The sequence below is a fragment of the Cydia pomonella genome, chromosome 2 (genome assembly GCF_033807575.1).
Source record: "Cydia pomonella isolate Wapato2018A chromosome 2, ilCydPomo1, whole genome shotgun sequence".
In the NCBI taxonomy this organism is placed as follows: Eukaryota; Metazoa; Arthropoda; class Insecta; order Lepidoptera; family Tortricidae; genus Cydia; species Cydia pomonella.
Genome location: NC_084704.1, coordinates 16,324,912 through 16,344,411, shown reverse-complemented (window position 1 = coordinate 16,344,411; position 19,500 = coordinate 16,324,912). Strand labels below are relative to the sequence as shown.

The following is a 19,500-nucleotide window of genomic DNA, read 5'->3' as shown; positions in this document are numbered from 1 at the left end:
GAAGGAGTGAAGTGCGCTGTCAATGATTTGTCAAATATTCTAGGTATTGTGGCGACACCTATTTAAAGTTCCTCCTCCCGCAAAATACCGTAAAAGTATTTTACTCTGAACCATTTCATATATTAAATATGTCATTTTTTGAGCAGAAAAAAAACAATCTACGAGATATGAGCAATGATATAGTTTTTCTGCAAAATCTATTTTAATTTAAATAAGTAAAAAAAAAAAACTAGAAGACCCCCCTATTTCTTTCAGTTGTATCCTTATTACTGCTTCAATTTTTATCGAAAATATATGAAACTTTACAATCTTTCTCAAAAATGAACACTATAAAATGATTTGGTTTTCTTGCTGTTTGCAAATTTATAAAACTATGCCTCAATTCCTAAAAAATAAGCCTAAATCCCGCTTAGATTCCTACCATTACCCCGCTCTCGTCCGTATAGTCAGTGCGGGGCAAGTCGTGTTGCTAGAGGGACCTGTGCTGCATTACGCGCGCGAGTAAGCTAAATTCTATTTCAAACACATAGTTCTGCGCGTTCGATTGGGACCAGGTAACCATCAGACTTGCATTAAGGCAACTTACTAATGAAATCAAGTTATTATACCTATCCTATTTTCATTTACAAACCCTGTTTTACTCACAGCCTATTCAAAACTATATCTAGTTCACTGACCAGCAATCTGAGATTGATCATATTTTCAAGAAAAATAACAAATTAATTATTTTTCTTAAGAAACCTGAAAGTCAAAGTCACGCCGATTTCACGCCGCCGCCGCCGATTTTTTGGAAAACGCCGCCGCCGATCATTTCTTAATCGGCGCACACGTCTAGTTCGATCTTTTGCAGCGGGTGGTGCGGTCAGGTGGAATAAGCACCGTCGACACGCGCGAGGTCGTTGGCGTCGGTTGCAGCTTTAAGGTTTATTGACGGACACGACATATGAAAATGAAAATTTATTGATACACAGAGTGTTCTCCTTACCTCTACCCTCCATACTTATTGATAAAGTGACTGACGGATTGAACGTTCCAATCGACACAGCACGCTGCATCAACGACGCTGCTGCAGTCAACATCCAAATGTAACTTTTATACTGCATGAGAACGTGTTAAAAGTATTATATACTTATTTTATGTGCAAAATTTTATTTTATTTTCTACAATGTTGTTATTTATGCTTTATACCTGTTGCAAAAAAAATTACCTAGTAGAAATCTTACAAGTGACATGTATAGGTATCGTCGTTTCGAGTTTGTCGTCGTACTGATGACAAACTTGAAATATTTTTTATACGATTTTCTCAAAAGCTTCTGTTTGTGATGAATGCCGAGGCGTCCATGCCTGTTTATTTGTATCGCATTCACACATATGTTGTGTCGTGTCTCGTACGTGCACGTGGCCTGTGGACGTGACCGGCATACTGCGCGCGCAAGCTATGTTCACAAATCATGCCGTCGCGAAGTGGCTCTGGTCTCACCTCTAGTGTAGTGTAACTTGGCCTTGAGATCCGTGACTATTATTCGTAAGACGTTATCGCACTTGTCCCGGTTATTACTACGAGGCGCTCGGTTAGTGAAGTTAATAGAAAGGCAGGTAGCGTATGTTTCACATTCAAGCAACGGCTTTACATTGGCTTCGTGAGCGATCTTTGCCCAATTTCGTCAAAAGAGCAAAAAATACTTGCATAATTAATAAAATTCAGTAGACAATTCACGTGGCGATCCAATAGTCCTAGCTATAGTGCTAACATGTACGGATTTTTGGCGTTCTTGCCTGGATTTTTGAGATCCTAATTATTTGATTAAACTGACAACTTAAGTCATGCCAGATTGTCCAAGCCGCTGTAGCATTATGTTGACGTAGCGCAGCCAAAAAAAGCAAAAGGCGACGCATCACCACGTATCCGCCCCGCAAGCTCAGGTGTTCTATTCATAAAATAGTAAGAAGTCTCCATACCTGCTGCATCTTATCAAAGTCTAGCGCGGGACGGTGCCTGCGGGGCGGCGGCAGCGCGGCCCGGCGCCGCCGCGGCGAGCCGGGCGCGCGCGCCGCACACGCACATCCCGCGCCCGCGCCTGTGCGCCGCGGCTTCAGCGCCTCCAGCGGCGGAGACGTGCGGAACCTGACCGGCGTCTCCACCTGGAACCACCACGTTACAACTTCTTTGAACAATGTTCCAATACTTTTTACAGTACATATGGTATGATACGTATACCAAACTGTAATCGTCTAATCGCATAGGTACTCTTTATTATGGGCTCCTGAGTCTCCCTACTCAACTATAATGACTTCTAACCAAACGCTTTAGTGAACTGTAATGTATTCGACCAATCACGTGTCGCCGCGGCCAAGAAGATTAAATCAAAGGATAGAACAAAAGACGCACATTTAATAAATTAGATGTGCATTGTTGTCTTTCGTACTACCTTTTCGTCTACTGAGATACTTACCTATTTTTTTTAATTATAACGATTGTATAAAATACTATTTTCTGTCGCAACCCAGTTTGAAAACCGAAGGGTTCTGATGTTTGTTCTCGATTCACTTGTCCTCCAGACGAAAGAGAATCGTTTCATCAAAAGGACCGACTCCAGTATATAAGTGACGTATTACAATAAAGGTGAGATAATTAAGTACTACATAGATCATTGATAGAAAATTATTTGTTGTACCCTTTTAAGTAATGTAGACATATCACAGTCACACACCTTTTTTTATTATAAAGTCACATCAACATCACTATCACGTATATTTTTTATTATGTGATCATTCAATTAGTAAGAAAGTTCAATAAACTTGTACACAACCGTTACTGACCTTTTTCAAAAAGGTAGAAACAGAGCCTTAGACGAAATAAAGTAAGAGGTTCTCGAGAATTTAGGCCAAGATCATGTCGGGCCATGCTCAGTGTAGGATTCCGTAGCTACCCTTCCGTGACAATAAGCTAAACTGGAGCTATTAGTATTTTTAATAATGTGGCTTTATATTGGTAGCAAGTATGCAAAACATCAGCCCCCCAAAATGTTATAGATTTTGGTAAATATATATATATCTGACAAATGGGAGGAGAATGCTTCTCTGCGGCCAATGGCGTTGTCGTGTCAAAACGAGCGTAAAAGAACTTTGAAAACGCTCGTCTCATTGACCTTGACGCGAAACGTCAGATACGTAAATCCCGGCCGAAACCCTCCTATAATTATACTTATAATACATTTGGCCAACTTTACTGCCCCACCTGCGATAGAGTTTTTAAGTTCGGCTTTGCAAGCCATATTAGAGCTCACGCTCGTAATTAGCTAGGGTCGCCATTGCCGATCTCGGCATGGATAGATAGGGAAAGGTGTATTTTGGGACTAGTTAGCAATGGTTCTGGTCATCTGGTGTAAATCGAGAATGGGCCCTTTTGGAAATATGGTTAGGGGCCTAGTTTCTTATGAGAAGAGGGGCTCTCGAAATTAGAGTGTATTGACTAATAGTGCGTTTTTGGACTAGTGCATTCGCCACCGGAAAGAATTTTTTTTTTCTAGCTAGCCGATTTTGACGTGCGTCACATGTATTGTGCATATAGTAAAGGCAATTTATACGACATTATAGGTATATAAATTATAGGACACATTGCCATACAAAAAAATTAAAAAATAAAACAATAAAGCATAGTTCATATAGAATCGGCACATAATTAGCAATGTTTAAAAAATAATAATTCCATGGCGGGAAAAAAATTAACAATTACAGTTCAATCACCAACCATCAAAGTATTAATGGTGAAAATATTATTTTCCTAGCTTTATGCATTTTAAAGTTTTCGATCATGAAAATTGAGAACAGGAGATGGATCGTGCCCAAATACTTCGAAAATTCTTATCGATCCCGGAAAAAGCCAGCTAAGTCGCTTAAGATGCTAAAAGCTAGTATTTGTAGGGTCATAAAACGTTACAAGGAGACTCTATCAGCCGACAGGAAAACACAAACTAATCGGAGGTCTGGGAGAAATAACAAGATTTTGGGAAAAAAATGTCCCAAGGTCACTGAAACAAAATGCAGGACGGTCTAAATACGATTTATCCCAAAAATTCAAAGAAACTTGTAGAAAGATAAAGATGATTCACCTCAGAGGTGGCTATAAGAGCTATCGAGCAATAAAACAGCCAAATTGGACTGTTAAACAGATCCGACAAACTAAAACACTAGCTCGACTATTGTACGACCCAGTATTGACAAAATTCGAAAGTTGCTTGTTGTTGGACGACAAGACGTATGTAAAACTCGATTTTAATCAACTACTCGGTTCGAAGTTTTATATGGCCAATAATAGAGATGAGTTCGCAAAAAACATATGATATGGCAAGGAATTTACAATTGCGGCTGTAAGACGAAAAGTTTTATAACATAGTCAACAATGAAATCGGACCTTTATATTAAAGAGTGCTTAGAGAAATTTATTAGAACCCATAACGGTCCTGTAAAATGTTGGCCAGATTTAGCCAGCTGCCACTACTCAAAAAAAGTTTTGGCATGGTATGCTAATAATCAGACCAATTACATACCCCGCGAGATGAATCCTTCGAATTGTCCCCAATTTCAATCTATCAAAAACTACTGGGCAATCATGAAAAAAAATTAAATAAGACTAGTCAAATTGTCCAGGATATCAATTCATTGCGATCTACAAGAACTCAACACGCCAAAAATGTCGACAAAAGTGTTGTGCAGAAAATGACGGGGGTCCATTATGAAAACAGTTCGTAATTATTTACATAACAGAGTTTTTTTTTTACATATTTTTTTTTACAAATTTATACATATTTGAAAGCTAAATACATTACTATTTAAAATTCACCATTCATAACTCTCTTTCTATATGAACTATGCTTTATAACTTCTTTTTTTTTAAGTGTTTTACGTCAGCGACACCTCCAAGTGTTTCACCAAGCTAGCCTCTTTAATAAGCTATAAAATGAATGTATTTACTTAATTTTATCTGTGGTATAACCGGGTGTTTTTTAAATTGAATACATCACTACAATGCGTTAATTGTACATGAGTGCAATAAACGAATATGATTATAAATATAAAATTAGCGGGATTGCCTTTTACTTTTTAATTTTTTACTCTTTCGTTCTAAAACTGCCAATAGTCAACGGCATTACTCATACAGCAAATGAGACTGTTTTAGAAAAATTAAATATTAAATAAAAATAGAATGAGTAAAAATAGGAATTTTTATCTTAATTTTAGTTTATTTACATGAATAATGCCCAATAATTTTAACAACCTATATAATGTCGTAATAACGTTTAACTGTGGATGTACGAGTACGTCTTTTTACTCTGAAGGGGAGACTTTTTGCGATAACTCAAAAACAGCTACACTGATGTGTCCGCTATAGTTTTCATTTAATGTCTTTCTTAAGCTCTACTTCTACGATTTTTTTTCATATTTTTTGGACGTATGGTTCAAAAGTTATATTTTTTTTTCCGAGCGTTTATCTCCGAATATATATTAAAAAAATTGTTGAAGACCCATATTAGTTTTGAAAGACCTTTGCAACAATACCCCACACTGTAGGGTAGAAACAAGAAAAAAAAATTCACTTTACGTGTAGGGGAGGTATCCTAATAGTTATTTGTACAACAAGAGAGCAAAGTTTGATATTTCTTCGAGTGCTTGTTTTGAGTCCCGTGCAAGCGAAAGATTCTATAATAGATTCACGAGCGTAGCGAGTGAATCTAATTTAGAACCTTGAGCGTAGTAAGGGACTCAAAAGCGCACGAGATGTAAATAACTTTGATCTCGTGTAGTACACAAAATTTTTCACGTCAGTCAGCCATCAAAAAATACAACCTGAAAAAATGTAATCCGTCTTCATCACTATTTCACTCATGTTTTCTGAAGGTATTTTAACAATTAACTTTAATTACCGCAATAAAACAAAACGAAAGAAATTTCAATAAATTGATACGAAAATAATGAATTAACGAACATCAATTATTGACACTTCAATCGTCAACTTTTTTTTGTTAAAAAAAAAACTTTGTAAGATACGGTCCGAATTGCGGATACTACTATTTGTCAACCATAGTAGAGATCGTTAAAAGTCGTTAAGTAGAATTATTTACTGCGTAACACTTGCGTAAATTTATATAAGTATATTGTTTTGATTGTATAATAAAATACGTAAAATATGGTATTTTTATTAAATTTTAAACTTTTATTTCATTAATTAATTATTACGAATGAAGACTCGTAGGGTGTTTTGGACCGATGCGGTCTGACTTATTTCGGGGGTCTATTATAAACCGTCAATATATCGTTGAATTACGTATGCACTTTTTTGTCTCTTTCTTTTTGAAAAGACGTGAAAGGGACAAAGACAATAGAATCCAAATACTTCGAACTTGTATTAGGCCCCGCACGTTAAAATGACATTCGAATATGAAGGTCACTTGAATGTTATTTTGTCTCACTCAGTGAGCAAAATGCGATTTTGCTCACTGTTTTTAAGCAGCAAATTACCCTTGTTCCAGCTGCTGACGTGAAAAATATATTTTTTAGATTTTATTGTACGACTTTGTCGGCTTTATTGATTTATATATCCATGCCAAATTGCAGCTTTCTAGCACTAACGACCACGGACCAAAGCCTCGGACAGACAGACAGACGGACATGGCGAAACTATAAAGGTTCCTAGTTGACTACGGAACCCTAAAAAAAGACCGTGGTACTCCCGATCCCATGTGTTATTTAAATAAGAATTAATACAATAACATATGTTACAATATGTATACTTATAAGGGAACAAATTCTGACATTGGTAATACACTTAGCTGTATTTGAGCAAGTATGCGTGTGGCATCTGTTTCGCGTTTGGACATGAATATTGGAAATATAGCCAAGTGTAATTTACCCTGACAGGTTAGCCACATAGTGTTGTGATTGTTAAACTTCAAACCTTTGTGTCGTCGTCGTCGGAGCTGGGCGCGCGCGCAGGCTCGTCCGCGTCGTAGGGTTGCGCGGGCCACTTGCGCTTCTCAGGCGCCGCGGGCGGCGGCGAGGACGCGCCACGCCGCCGCGACTCCGTCGTGGCTCCGCACGGCGCCCCGTTTATGACCTGCGCATGCGATGATAGTATGGGCGTGGAGTGTTAGCGAGGCAGAAGGTCAATTGATGTGACAGTGATAAAGGTTCAAAAAAGTCAGATCTGTTACCTCAAAATAGCTTCGAGATTCTTTAAGAGACACCGTAGATGGACTGCTTGGAGCGGTCTAGACTAGCTGAACAAAGTCAGTCTTTGGTTGGTCAAAAACGCGCAGCTGGTCAAAAATGCTCCACAACTCAAAAAGTTCTTTTATCTACACACATATCATAAACCCTCTATGATGCCTTCAAAATCCGTAAATAATGGCCAGCATTACGATAAACTGTTTTGTTACAACAAATTTCTTATCTGTGATGATGTAATTGCTTCATAACTAGATAAAAATGGATTTGGTTATGACTTACAATTTGGAACATCTCTGAAAAAAAAGCAATTCCATTTGACCTTTATTCTATCAGTCGAGATGCCTTTTTGTTCGAAATGAAATGTCAATTGCATACAATTTTGACATATCTCGCATGTTAGTTTGTATCGAATGATACGGAAATAGGCCCCCGACTCTAGTTTGTCTCTGAATTTAAAAAAACTACGAATGCGTGACATGCGTGAAAAAAGTTTTCATTTACCGCCATTTGACGTACAGTTTATCTTTTAATTCGTTTTAAGCATAAAATGAATATGTTTTGTTGTTTTTAAAGTAACTATAGCAAAAGTTTCGTGTAAAATGAGCAATAATAATATTTCGGTGACGCCACCACATATCCGCAGGTTCCGCCAAGAGAGCAACGATGCCCTGTAACTTGGGTTAGTGAATATATCATAGAAAGTTTATAATATGTGTGTAGATAAAATAGTGTATGTAACTGTACATAATTAGGCATTAAAATACTCGTGTTTTAATGTCTTTTATTATGTAGCAGTCACGTAAACTACTATTATGGATTCCTTTAAAACCTTTAAACATCCTCAGGACCATCAGGTCATCATCGATCACGTCATCATAATAACCGTATAGAAATACAGTGGAGTACACCTGTGTTACCATGTTATATTAATTATATTACACACAGTTGGTAGATCCTCCCTCATCGCTGCCATCTCATTCAAAAACCTCCTACCATATCATGCATTAATAAGAACAATGTCAATGAATATAGAAGAACCATGTGCTCGGAGGTTATTCAAAGTAAAAAAAAAACCATCCACCAATAGTTTTTACTAAAGAACTAAGCTTGTAGAATGTTCATAATTCAAAGTTACACGCCATATTGCAATTTTTTATACGAATTGCATTACTTTGCTTAGCTAGCGAACTAACCTGCCCCAACACAGTGCTCCTACGCATATAATTGCGTCAAATATACAAGACCTTGCAGTACGTTTTTGTTATGATTAGGCCGGCGCCCCACTGCAGCGCACGCTATGTACACGACCCACGTTCCTATACAAAATTTCGTGGGCTTGCCCACGGTTTGTATTAAAACGTGGGCCGCGGATGTAGCGTGCGCAGCTGTGGGGCGCCGGCCTTAATCTGAGGTTGCACTAGACACACTTCGCACGTAGCCAATAGCATTATATCTGAATAAGGCTAAATAGCGTTTTATTCCTTATTTTACTTATGTTGATATACGAGTATAATTGTCATTTTAGATGAATACCGCTAGTTTCTCAATCGTTACGTAACAGTACCTATATTAGGTATGTCAATTCTATTTCATTTATTCCTGTGTCATACCTCTGTAATTATTCCATACAAAACGCATGAGACGCATGGAACCATTAGGTATTTATTACCGTTTACGCTGACTAACGATTTTAAACGATCCTAATTAGTACTATTTGTAGGTATATCGGGATAGTCATATTCCATAGCCTGAACAAAGAAGACAAATGTATAGCAAGTCAGAAGTGCCTTTACATTTCTTTGCCTTGCAATTAAGACAGGAGTAGACAAAAGAATTTCTAATTCGGAGTAAAGCACGACAAGCGCAGACAGATGCCAAACTGTAGCGAACAAATAAGCAAGGACAAGTGTTTCGGCACCGAGCACCGGCAGGGTTGCCTGCGTCTCAATGGAGTTGGAGTTAGGGTTCAATTCGGTTTATGTCTGATAAAATGATGTTGTCAACAGAGACTTTTATGCTAATAGCGCCTTTTTGACAACAATAAATAAATAAATAATAAATGAATATTATAGGACATTATTACACAAATTGACTAAGTCCCACAGTAAGCTCAATAAGGCTTGTGTTGAGGGTACTTAGACAACAATATATATAATATATAAATATTTAAAATACATAGAAAACACCCATGACTCAGGAACAAATATCCATGCTCATCACACGAATAAATGCCCTTACCAGGATTTGAACCCGGGACCATCAGCTTCGTAGGCAGAGTCACTAGGTCACAACCCACTAGGCCAAACCAGTCGTCAATTAAAGTTTATCTGGATGAAAATAATATGACGTTTAAGTAGAATACGTCGTCCGAAAATTACTTATGCATGATGGGGGTATAGAGTTGAACGGCAGACATAAGATTATTGGGTATGCTGATGACCTGGGGCTATTGGCGCAAATCAAAAGGGACCTGGAGGCCATGGCTAGAATTGTGGAGCAGGAAGGGGAGAAGATTGGTAGGGTAGTAGGATAGAATATATCCAAATGAAAAGAACACCAGAGCTGATAGAGAAGACCTAGTAGTTGGAGCAACCACCTACAAAGGTTAGGATCATTTTAGGTATCTTGGTTGCACAGTAACTAATACCAACCGAAGGGAGGAAGAGATAGATCTACGAATCCAAAACGCTTTAAGATACTCGGCAGCGCTCCATCAGTTTTAGTGTCCAAGCTGATCAGTAGACCAACCAAGATTCGTGTCTACAAGACTGTAATTAGGCCAATTTTGATGTATGGGTGAAGCTTGGATTCTAGACTCAGAAAGAAGCGAGCAAGCTCTTAGTGGCGGAGAGGAAAATCTGGCGGAAGATTCTGGGACCTATCAGAGATGAAGATGGAACTTGGAGACTTAGGAAGAATAGGGAGCTAGAGGAGCTGGTTGCGATTGTCAATATAATCGGCGACATCAAAGCCACACGACTCCGCTGGCTCGGTCATCTAGAGAGGAAGGAAGAGTATCGTGCCGTGAGAACAGCATATGTGGGGCACCCGGGTGGAAAACGTCCGTCTGGGCGTCCGAGATACCGCTGGAGTGACGAAGTCCTAAAATAAAAGACATGTTCGCCCTCGGAATACCCATCTGGCGTGAAGTGGCGCAGGATAGGGCAGAGTGGAGCACTCTTGTATCAGAGGCCTAGATCCCGTTTGGGTCACTGAGCCAGTGAAAAAAAAAAGTAGTATAGGTATACTATAATAAGTTTTTGGCAAAAATTTCATTTTTGGTACAAGCTTTTATCGCTGACTGTACTTTTCTATCTACAGGCAACTAATACTCATCGAGCCAATTCAAAAACCCCAAACACAATTAGGTTGCGTTGTTTTATCACAGAGTTCTTATGTCCACCTCTTGTCTCCATAATCAGATCAGCTCAATGGTACCATAACATTGCATTGTCACCCGACTTACAATGCAAATTTTAAGCTCAATCGGAAACCAGGAAGTGGATCAAATTTAACTTGCAAGATTTGATTACAAACAAACAGACAACGGTCAGGTGAAAGTAAATAAAGCTTGTAATAAGAATATAATATAAACATAATCTCACCGTCTGCCGGAAATAAAATTGCATCTACCGTTTTATTAGACAGACGTCCGGTTTTTTATCCTATAGCTAGGGTTGCCAAATCAAACAACCCCAATATCGGGAGAAATAGACAATTTTTCGGGATTATGGGACTTATGTCGGGTAAAAGCGTGTTTTAAAAGCAAATGTGCTAAAAACACATTATTTGTCACATCGTTCGCTGCCGATAGAAGTGTCTAAGTACATAAATATTAAGAAAAGCCGGACGCGTGCGAGTCGGACTCGGACGGATTCGCCCACCCAGGGTTCAGTATATAAAAATATACGGTTTTCAGATTTTTCTCTTCTGTTTGTACAAAGTTAAAGTTCACACACTTGACAAACGGACGGACGGATAGACAAACGGACAACTACCTAGTTGGTTACTAAATTCTGTTACTGCAATAATTATGTAGATAAAGATCTACATAAAATATACGAACGAAAGTTGAATAAACTATATATTAAAATGAAGTACACAAAATCAGGAATTACATATGACAATATCATTCAAAATGGCCTCCTCTGGCCTTGACACAGGCCCTCAAACGACGAGGCCAGTCATCAATAGCGGCACGCACGATTGTCAAGTCTAATTCCGTCTTAACTATGGCCCGCTTGAGGGAGTCAAGATTTGTGTGGGGTTTAGCACAGGCTTTCTCCTCAATAACCTGCCATATGGCATAATCCAGGGGGTTAAGGTCCGGGCTGGAGGACGTCCAGACTTCGTGGGCAATAAAGTCAATTTTGTTCCTTCGAAACCAGGCTGTTGAAAGACCCATGGCTGGTTTTGAAATAGGGTGTGGCCTTAGGGCTTCACTATTGGTTCGAGAACGGTTTCCTGGTAAACTTTGGCCCCAGTTTTCACACCTTTTTCACAGAAATGAACCTGTTAGCCCTGAGTATGACACACCCAGCCAAATCATCACATAAGAGGGATGATGGCCTCGTTGCACTCTCGGAACAGCCGCAATCGCCTCTTCACTGTTTTTTGCATACACTCTGTCATTCTGGCGGTTACAACATTCTTCAATGGTAAAAATTTTTTCATCTGTAAATAGTATTTTTCGGTGGCCATTTTGTGCGTACCGCTTCAATAGCACGCGACTTCTCTCTAGCCTCATAGTCTTTAATCGTCCATTAAGCAAATGACCTTTTTGTCTGCGGTAAGCGTGTAGTCCAAGGTCTTCATTGATAACTTTTTTTAGGGAGCTTCTCTTCACAGACATCTGTATTGCCAACAACTTTTTCTTCCGGACGGGGTTTCTTGCAATTCTCGCCTTCACTGCCTTTATTAGAGCTGGGGTCCGAACGGTGCGTGGTTCCAGACCTCTTGCGGTCATCGAAGCTCTGAGTACTATTGTATCCATATTGTATCTATTAATTGTGCGATAAACAAATTGTTTGTTGATTTTTAGGTTTTCAAGTAACTTCAAAATCATGTTTGGCGGGTGCCCACATTTGTGCAACGCAATTACTGCAATACGATTCTCTTTTAGGCCCAATTCATTATAGATACGACGAGATAAGCGTTATGTGTGGCATATAATTATAGCTCACACATCCACCACATTGTCATTTTTTATTTTTTCGGTAGCATTTGTTTTTACGGAAATAAAGAGGTTGCAAATCGAGTAACAGAACTAACCAACTAGGTAAGTGATCCTATAAGGGTTCCGTTTTTTCCTTTTGAGGTAAGGAACCCTTATAATGGTATTCTCGTTACCTAGATTATCAAATATAATCAATGATTAACAAAATTTGATAAAGAAATTTATTTCTATAGCTTGCCACGTGTATTTAGGTAGTTTTACTTTTCACAGATTTAACCATTTTTTATCCTTTCCGAGCGCTGAGCCGTGAGCGGTAACTTTTTGACTTGACAACTTGACAGAAAATTAAAATTATCGTACTATTAAAAATGAGGAGGCGGAGCTTTACGGCGGGAGCTGTCTCTGCGTGTGTCTCTGACCCTTACATTTCATTAAAGTGTCAAAAGAGCCTCTACGTGTTGGCTTCGGTTCCGCGCACGCCCTCCAAAAATCCGGAACACCATTGTTCCGTGATGGGAAAGAAATAATTTCTTTATTCAGATTACTAGAATCCAATGCAATTAATGGCGTTACAGAGTCAGATTTCCATAGACATTTTTATTGTACATATTGAAGCCCGACACAGACGGGGCGATAATATACATATATTAACTGTAACGTCTGTAACATACCGATAGATACCGACACACAGTATTGCTAAGCACCACACACGCAAACTATACCAAAATATAATCGCTGTCTGTCTAGCACCTACATTGTGAGAGATATATCGTAATATACCCAGTTATATATCGCAAGGTATCTGAAGATGCCTTGCTATAATATATCTTTTGGTATATTATCGCTCGGTCTGTGACAGGCCTTATGTACGATTCAGAAACCACAAGACATTCTGGGAAAACATATCCGAATAATATCTGTAAATGGCTACGTACTTGGCTATAAAACAAGATAAATGTGTTTCCTCGGTATCTAACACTGGGCTGGCCGTGAAATATCGTGTAATGGAACTGCAATTTACAGAAGCTAAGCTGTCTAGATAAATGAGCGTACTTTGTTAAAATAAAACGGTGTATATGTTGCTTCCTACACTCAGCTGTATACAAATGTAACCCCATGCATACAAACTTCTATGCAAAGGTGCATGCCGTATTCTATTTCTAATCCAGGAACAGCAATAAGTAATCCAAAGACACCATCTTTATGGCAACTACTTCCGGCGAAATATATAAATAAGGTACCTAATGCATAGTGTATTAGAACGAAGTTCCTTATCGGACGGTTGCCGGATAGGGGCTAGGCAAAAAAAGTGTAAGATTTTTCTATTACAACCCTCTTTTGTTTAAATTCTCAAGAATTAGTAGCCTAATTTTACCTACTTACGTATATCCTATAGTGGCGCAGTTGGCAAACAGCCTCTCAGAAACAGTCCGGACGTGTATGCAGATATTACTTTATGTATTATTTTTACACTTGAATTACATATTTTTGATTGACTAAGCAAGTGTGAAGCTCGAGCTAAGCGTATCAGTTTCAGCTTGAGCAAAAATATTTTCTTATATTTGGTTATTCTCCCTGCCTGTAAATCGGGGAGAACAACAAAAACATAATTTACAGTACGTAATATGGTACTACTTTGACTACGTACGGGAATGAGCACTTTCCGTGCATATGTCGTAACTTTAAAGAGCCATAGGTACTGTAAAACGTTGTACGATACTCGTGCGAATAGGTAATTCTCAACTCGTGTTGATTTAAAACAGTCCCTTCGGTTGTGTTTTAATTTATCGCCACTAGTTACGAATTTCCTATTTTTCGCACTTGTATCGTAAATAACTATTATGAACTGATTTGTGAAATTTTGTAAGCAGATTAGATAATAATTATTTTGTCGATTAAGTTTTTGTTTGTTTTTGTAGTTGTTAATCAATAATATAATACGTTTATCAATGATAATATACTTCGTTCCAACTTAGTTTTCCACAACAGCCTCAGGCATTTCTTATTATACCATAGTGGCCATACCGCCATACCAAGTTTGAATAAGCATAATTTCAAGTCATACCAAGCTAAAACTCAGCAAATATTTTATAGTAATTTCTAGAGGCACACCCAAAATTCTGCATTTCGAATAAATTATACAGCGACTTTAAAACTATGATGAGAAGGATTTCATTGCCTTGTCTGCGAGTTGTAGGTGCGCAAACAGCGGTTCTTGACTTGAACAATGGAGCGGCAAGTGCTACGCTATTATCTGACATACGTATCTGAGAGAGTTCCAGACAGTTGAAATTCGCTAGATGGAGCTACCTTCACGTCCGGTCTGCTAAGTATTTTCGGCCGGCGGCAGCACAATCAAGATATCAAGTAAATTAAATAGGACTCGAACGGGTTGGTAAATTGCTGCACTAAGGTATAATTTATTATAAGTGCTTGTAGTAACATTTCGGCCTTAAGACTTAAAAGGGCACTAACGCAAATTTGTAGTTTTTATATTGAATTTTTATACCTGTTGAGCGCCCCAGTATCACACGTGTGATACTGACTCAATACATGTTTTGTAGGGTGGCCACTCCACGGGTTAATCAAGGGTTTTTTTTTTCACTCATAATCTATGCCTATATTTGCGAGGGCAGACTAAAGCAAAACCTTACGGTTAAAGCTGGTGGTTACATATCTAATTTTCATTTATTACTCTACATATCATAGCAGCATAAAATAGCGAATCCAGGGATTTGATAGCAAAATTTATAACAGATGTACACTTTTAGATATATTGAGTAAAAAACGTCAAAACTCGCGCGATTGCGAAATCTTCTGTCCAAATTTCGCGCGACTCGCCTAATCTTTTATATCTTAAAGGATTAGGTTTAATGAATTCAGGGCGCCTGGTTTTACTAAAATTCAAAATTCAGAGAAATTTATTGAAACTCAAGTCTAGATTGACTATACATACTAAAAAAGTTGAAACTTGTGTATACAGTTTTTTTAATTCAAAAGAAAGATCAGTACCCCTAGTGTATTTTTTTTCAATAGCGAAACGTGACGTACGCGTTTGCGTTAAGTGTCATTTTGTATGAGATTTTTGAGTTTCCAAAACGTCCCACTTGGCGCGCTGTTCAAAATCCCATACAAAATGAGACTTAACGCAAACGCGTACGTCACGTTTCGCTATCGAATAAATTTACATTAGCGGTACAGGTTCAGGTTTTTAAATTTTGTAGTTTTATTCTTTTAATGTTTTCCGACTTGCAATCTCACATCGGGATTTATCTCGGCGACCTTGAGTTCTCAGTTCGTTGCTGCAGCCACGAGGTCGCCATTTTCCCGCTGCGGTCGTTCACCCCGAATCAAGATGCAGCTGCAAGCGTTATGTCATGTTACGTCATTAAAACGTTTGGCTTGTGAAATGTTTCCGGATAATGGTAGAAATTAATGACTCACGTGTAAGCGAATATTTGAAACCCCTCAGGGCTCAAGAGGGCTTGTTATAGCATTGCATCAATTCGGAATAGGAATTAGCCAACAATCATACCCAATGTTGATAGAAATAAGTAGTAGTAGTAAAACACTTTATTGTACAAAAAGAAACATAAAACAGGAAAGAACACACATCATTTTTACAAAGGCGAACTAACTAACTAATAACTATACCAGCGGTGGCAGCATGGTTCGATTTTTATCACTTACCACTATGCCCGTCACTTTCGAGCTTACATACTTGTTAAAACGTGACAGGCATGGTGACTAATGATAAAGAGCCGACCATCTTAGCCCTACTGAAATAGGTACCGAAAAATAAACAAATAAGAGATATTTGAGAAAGGAAACTTCATTATTATAAGATGAGAGCAGGCCGGTGTCTAATTAGGATATACAGCAACGTTTTTTTTCCCGATTTTTAGTTGATAAATCAACCTCCAGCAGAGAATAAGTATTAAATAATACTAAAGTACCTTTGGCTTCAGTAATTACGGTGACATATTTTTTAAAGGAATTTAATTAAGTACCTTGATTTGATTCGTTTGACTCGAAAATCAGTTAAAATACCTAGCGATAATCATGGATAAAAACGTCAATTAACTTAATTTGCCCAAATTGAGTGGACAATTTGGATAAGTTGTTTACTCCGTTGGGACCCCTGCCATCTCTTCGAGTGAGATATAAATTGCGATGTTTACCTCTTTACTAACAAATGACTCGCAGACACGAATACTTTCACAATCGAAATTCTAATTTACCCACGTGTAATATGTTGTGTGTGTTATGATGTTATTGTTTATTTTAATCGTAATCATTCGTTTACATCCTATTTTTACCCACTAAATCCACTGGATTGTGGGAAGAAGGTCAGGATTAATACCTACCTATTATTTATATCGATACCGTAATGCACTCTCGAATCTCGAACTAATTACGGGGAAAATTTCGTTCGAATTAGTGCTATAGGTAGTGCACAAATCAAAAGGCTTAATAATAATTGCAAAACTTTTTTTTGCGTAATCAGTACCTACGAGTCGTAAAATATAAAATACAGGACCTACACAGTACACATGGCTGTAAAATTTTACTGTCACCAACCTCCGAGCTTATGGCTTTTGTTAAGTTCTAACTATATTACTAATACGACAGATATCTATAACGGCTGACAGCTCTAAATGTCAAGATAATATTTGCATGAACTGAACAATAGTTTGCGTCGACCAACATCAATATTACCAAAGTCGTTCATTATGTGCTGTGTATCTGTGTACACTTATTTAACATTTATTCCATGAATATTAAAAATCAAAAGTTACCACTTTGCGATGAGCGTGCACTAAAGCAATATTGATATGCATCGACCGACACAATATGCAGGAACTTTTTTTCGTGGCCGTGGCGAAAAGGTTTTGTCATCGAGTTGCACAATTGCACATCAAGGAACGGTAAGTACAAGCAACCTTTTGCTAAGACGCTGGCCCGCAGGAAATCTGCGCACCGCGACGAGACCGAGAAGCCAATCCGAACCTTAATTATGATATAAATATGATATCATTTTGTTATCATTCGTCTACTACAAGTACGAGTGAAATTCATGCGCAAATGATAACAACATGTCAATTTGATATCAATATGTATGTTCGAATTGACCTGGACTGATAATTGGTAGCAAGCGTATCCTTGGCATTGATGAGTCTAACAAAATTTCCATTACCACCAAGGAACGTTTTTTAAAGCTACGTGGCGATCATTGCGAATCCCTGTCGTTGTAATAAGTGCTACCAACCTCTAGCTCTTCTTCTGAAGAGTGGTGATCGTAGAGCTGATCTGGCTCGGGGTCTGGCAGCGCGCGAGGCGTCGGCGCACACGCACATGCCTCTCCGCCCATACCTGGAGCAAAGAGATGACGTGTAGTGTAGGTAATTATAATTTTCTCAAACTTGTAATGAAATGTTGACATGACTTACTTACTTCAAATTAGGTCCGGAAATACCACATATCAGGTGCGATGAGTGAAGATGATATGTAAAGAAATTTCATACAGCCTTACACACCTAGGCCTGTAAGGCAACCTTCTTTTGTTTTTAATCGTCAAATTATGGCACGTCTTGGCATTCAACCTTAAAAACCTATAAGCAAAATTCTGCCATTATGCTTTTTTTTTTCTTTTTTGTGTTTGTTAAATATTATTTCAGGGTTTCAAATTTCTGCATGACTGAAAAAAAAAACTTTACAGGGCTGTATCTCCCTAACCGTGCGTCGTAGCGTAAATAAATAAAAAGCCTTTTATTTCATGCAAAGGACAATTACACTTTCACGTCAGCAGCTGGAACAAGGGTAATTTGCTGCTTAAAAACAGTGAGCAAAATCGAATTTTGCTCACTGAGTGAGACAAAATAACATTCAAGTGACCTTCATATTCAAATGTCATTTCAACGTGCGGGGCCTAATACAAGTTCGAAGTATTTGGATTCTATTGTCTTTGTCCCTTTCACGTCATTAACAAAAAGAAAGAGACAAAAAAGTGCATACGTAATTCAACGATATATTGACTGTTTATAATAGACCCCCGAAATAAGTCAGACCGCATCGTTCCAAAACACCCTACGAGTCTTCATTCGTAATAATTAATTAATGAAATAAAAGTTTAAAATTTAATAATAATACCATATTTTACGTATTTTATTATACCATCAAAACAATATACTTACACAAATTTACACAATTGTCACGCAGTAAATAATTCTACTTAACGACTTTTAACGATCTCTACTATAGTTGACAAATAGTAGTATCCGCAATTCGGACCGTAACTTACAAAGTTTTTTTAACAAAAAAAAATTTCACGATTAAACTGTCAATTGATGTTCGTTAATTCACTATTTTCGTATCATTTTATTGAAATTTATTTAATATATTAAAGTTAATAATTAAAGTTAATTGTTAGAATACCTTCAGAAAACATGAGTAAAATAGTGATGAAGACGGATTACATTTTTTCAGGTTGTATTTTTTGATGGCTGACTGACGTGAAAAATTTTGTGTACTACACGAGATCAAAGTTATTTACATCTCGTGCGCTTTTGAGTCCCTTACCACGCTCAAGATTCTACATTAGATTCACTCGCTACGCTCGTGAATCTACTGTAGAATCTTTCGCTTGCACGGGACTCAAAACAAGCACTCGAAGAAATATCAAACTTTGCTCTCTTGTTGTACAAATAACTATTTTAAGGTGAGAAAAAAGTAAAATTAATTTGAAAAAAGTAAAATTAATTATATATTATGTGTTTTCTTTATTTGGTTGTTGCACGAACCCCTCCTCTTAGGTGAAGGTGAAGGCCTCCTCTAAAGATTTCCATTTTTCTCTGTCCTGAGCTATTTGTGGCCAGCAGGGCCCCGCTACTTTTATTATGTCGTCTGCCCATCTGGCATGAGGTCTCGCTCTCCGACGCTTGCCCAGTGGGACCTTCCATTTCGTTACCCTGCTAGTCCATCTCTCGTCCTTAAGCCTTGCTACGTGTCCTGCCCACTTCCATTTTTGTGTTTTAGCGTAAATTAAGGCATCCTTGGCTTTGGTGATATTTCTAATTTTTGTGTGACGAATTTTTTGA

General features: G+C 38.0%; 1 protein-coding gene across 2 annotated transcripts in view; it reads right to left on the bottom strand.

Annotated features, from left to right (window-relative positions):
- LOC133534514 (uncharacterized) overlaps positions 1-19,500 on the bottom strand; it is a 91,441-nt gene that overhangs the window by 20,260 nt on the left and 51,681 nt on the right. For both annotated transcript variants that reach the window (XM_061873672.1, XM_061873671.1), the window contains 3 exons: positions 17,673-17,776; positions 6,956-7,114; positions 1,960-2,142 (listed from right to left, as the gene is read on the bottom strand). In XM_061873672.1, coding sequence (XP_061729656.1) covers positions 1,960-2,142; positions 6,956-7,114; positions 17,673-17,776 — 446 coding nt within the window. The remainder of the gene's footprint in view (positions 1-1,959; positions 2,143-6,955; positions 7,115-17,672; positions 17,777-19,500) is intronic.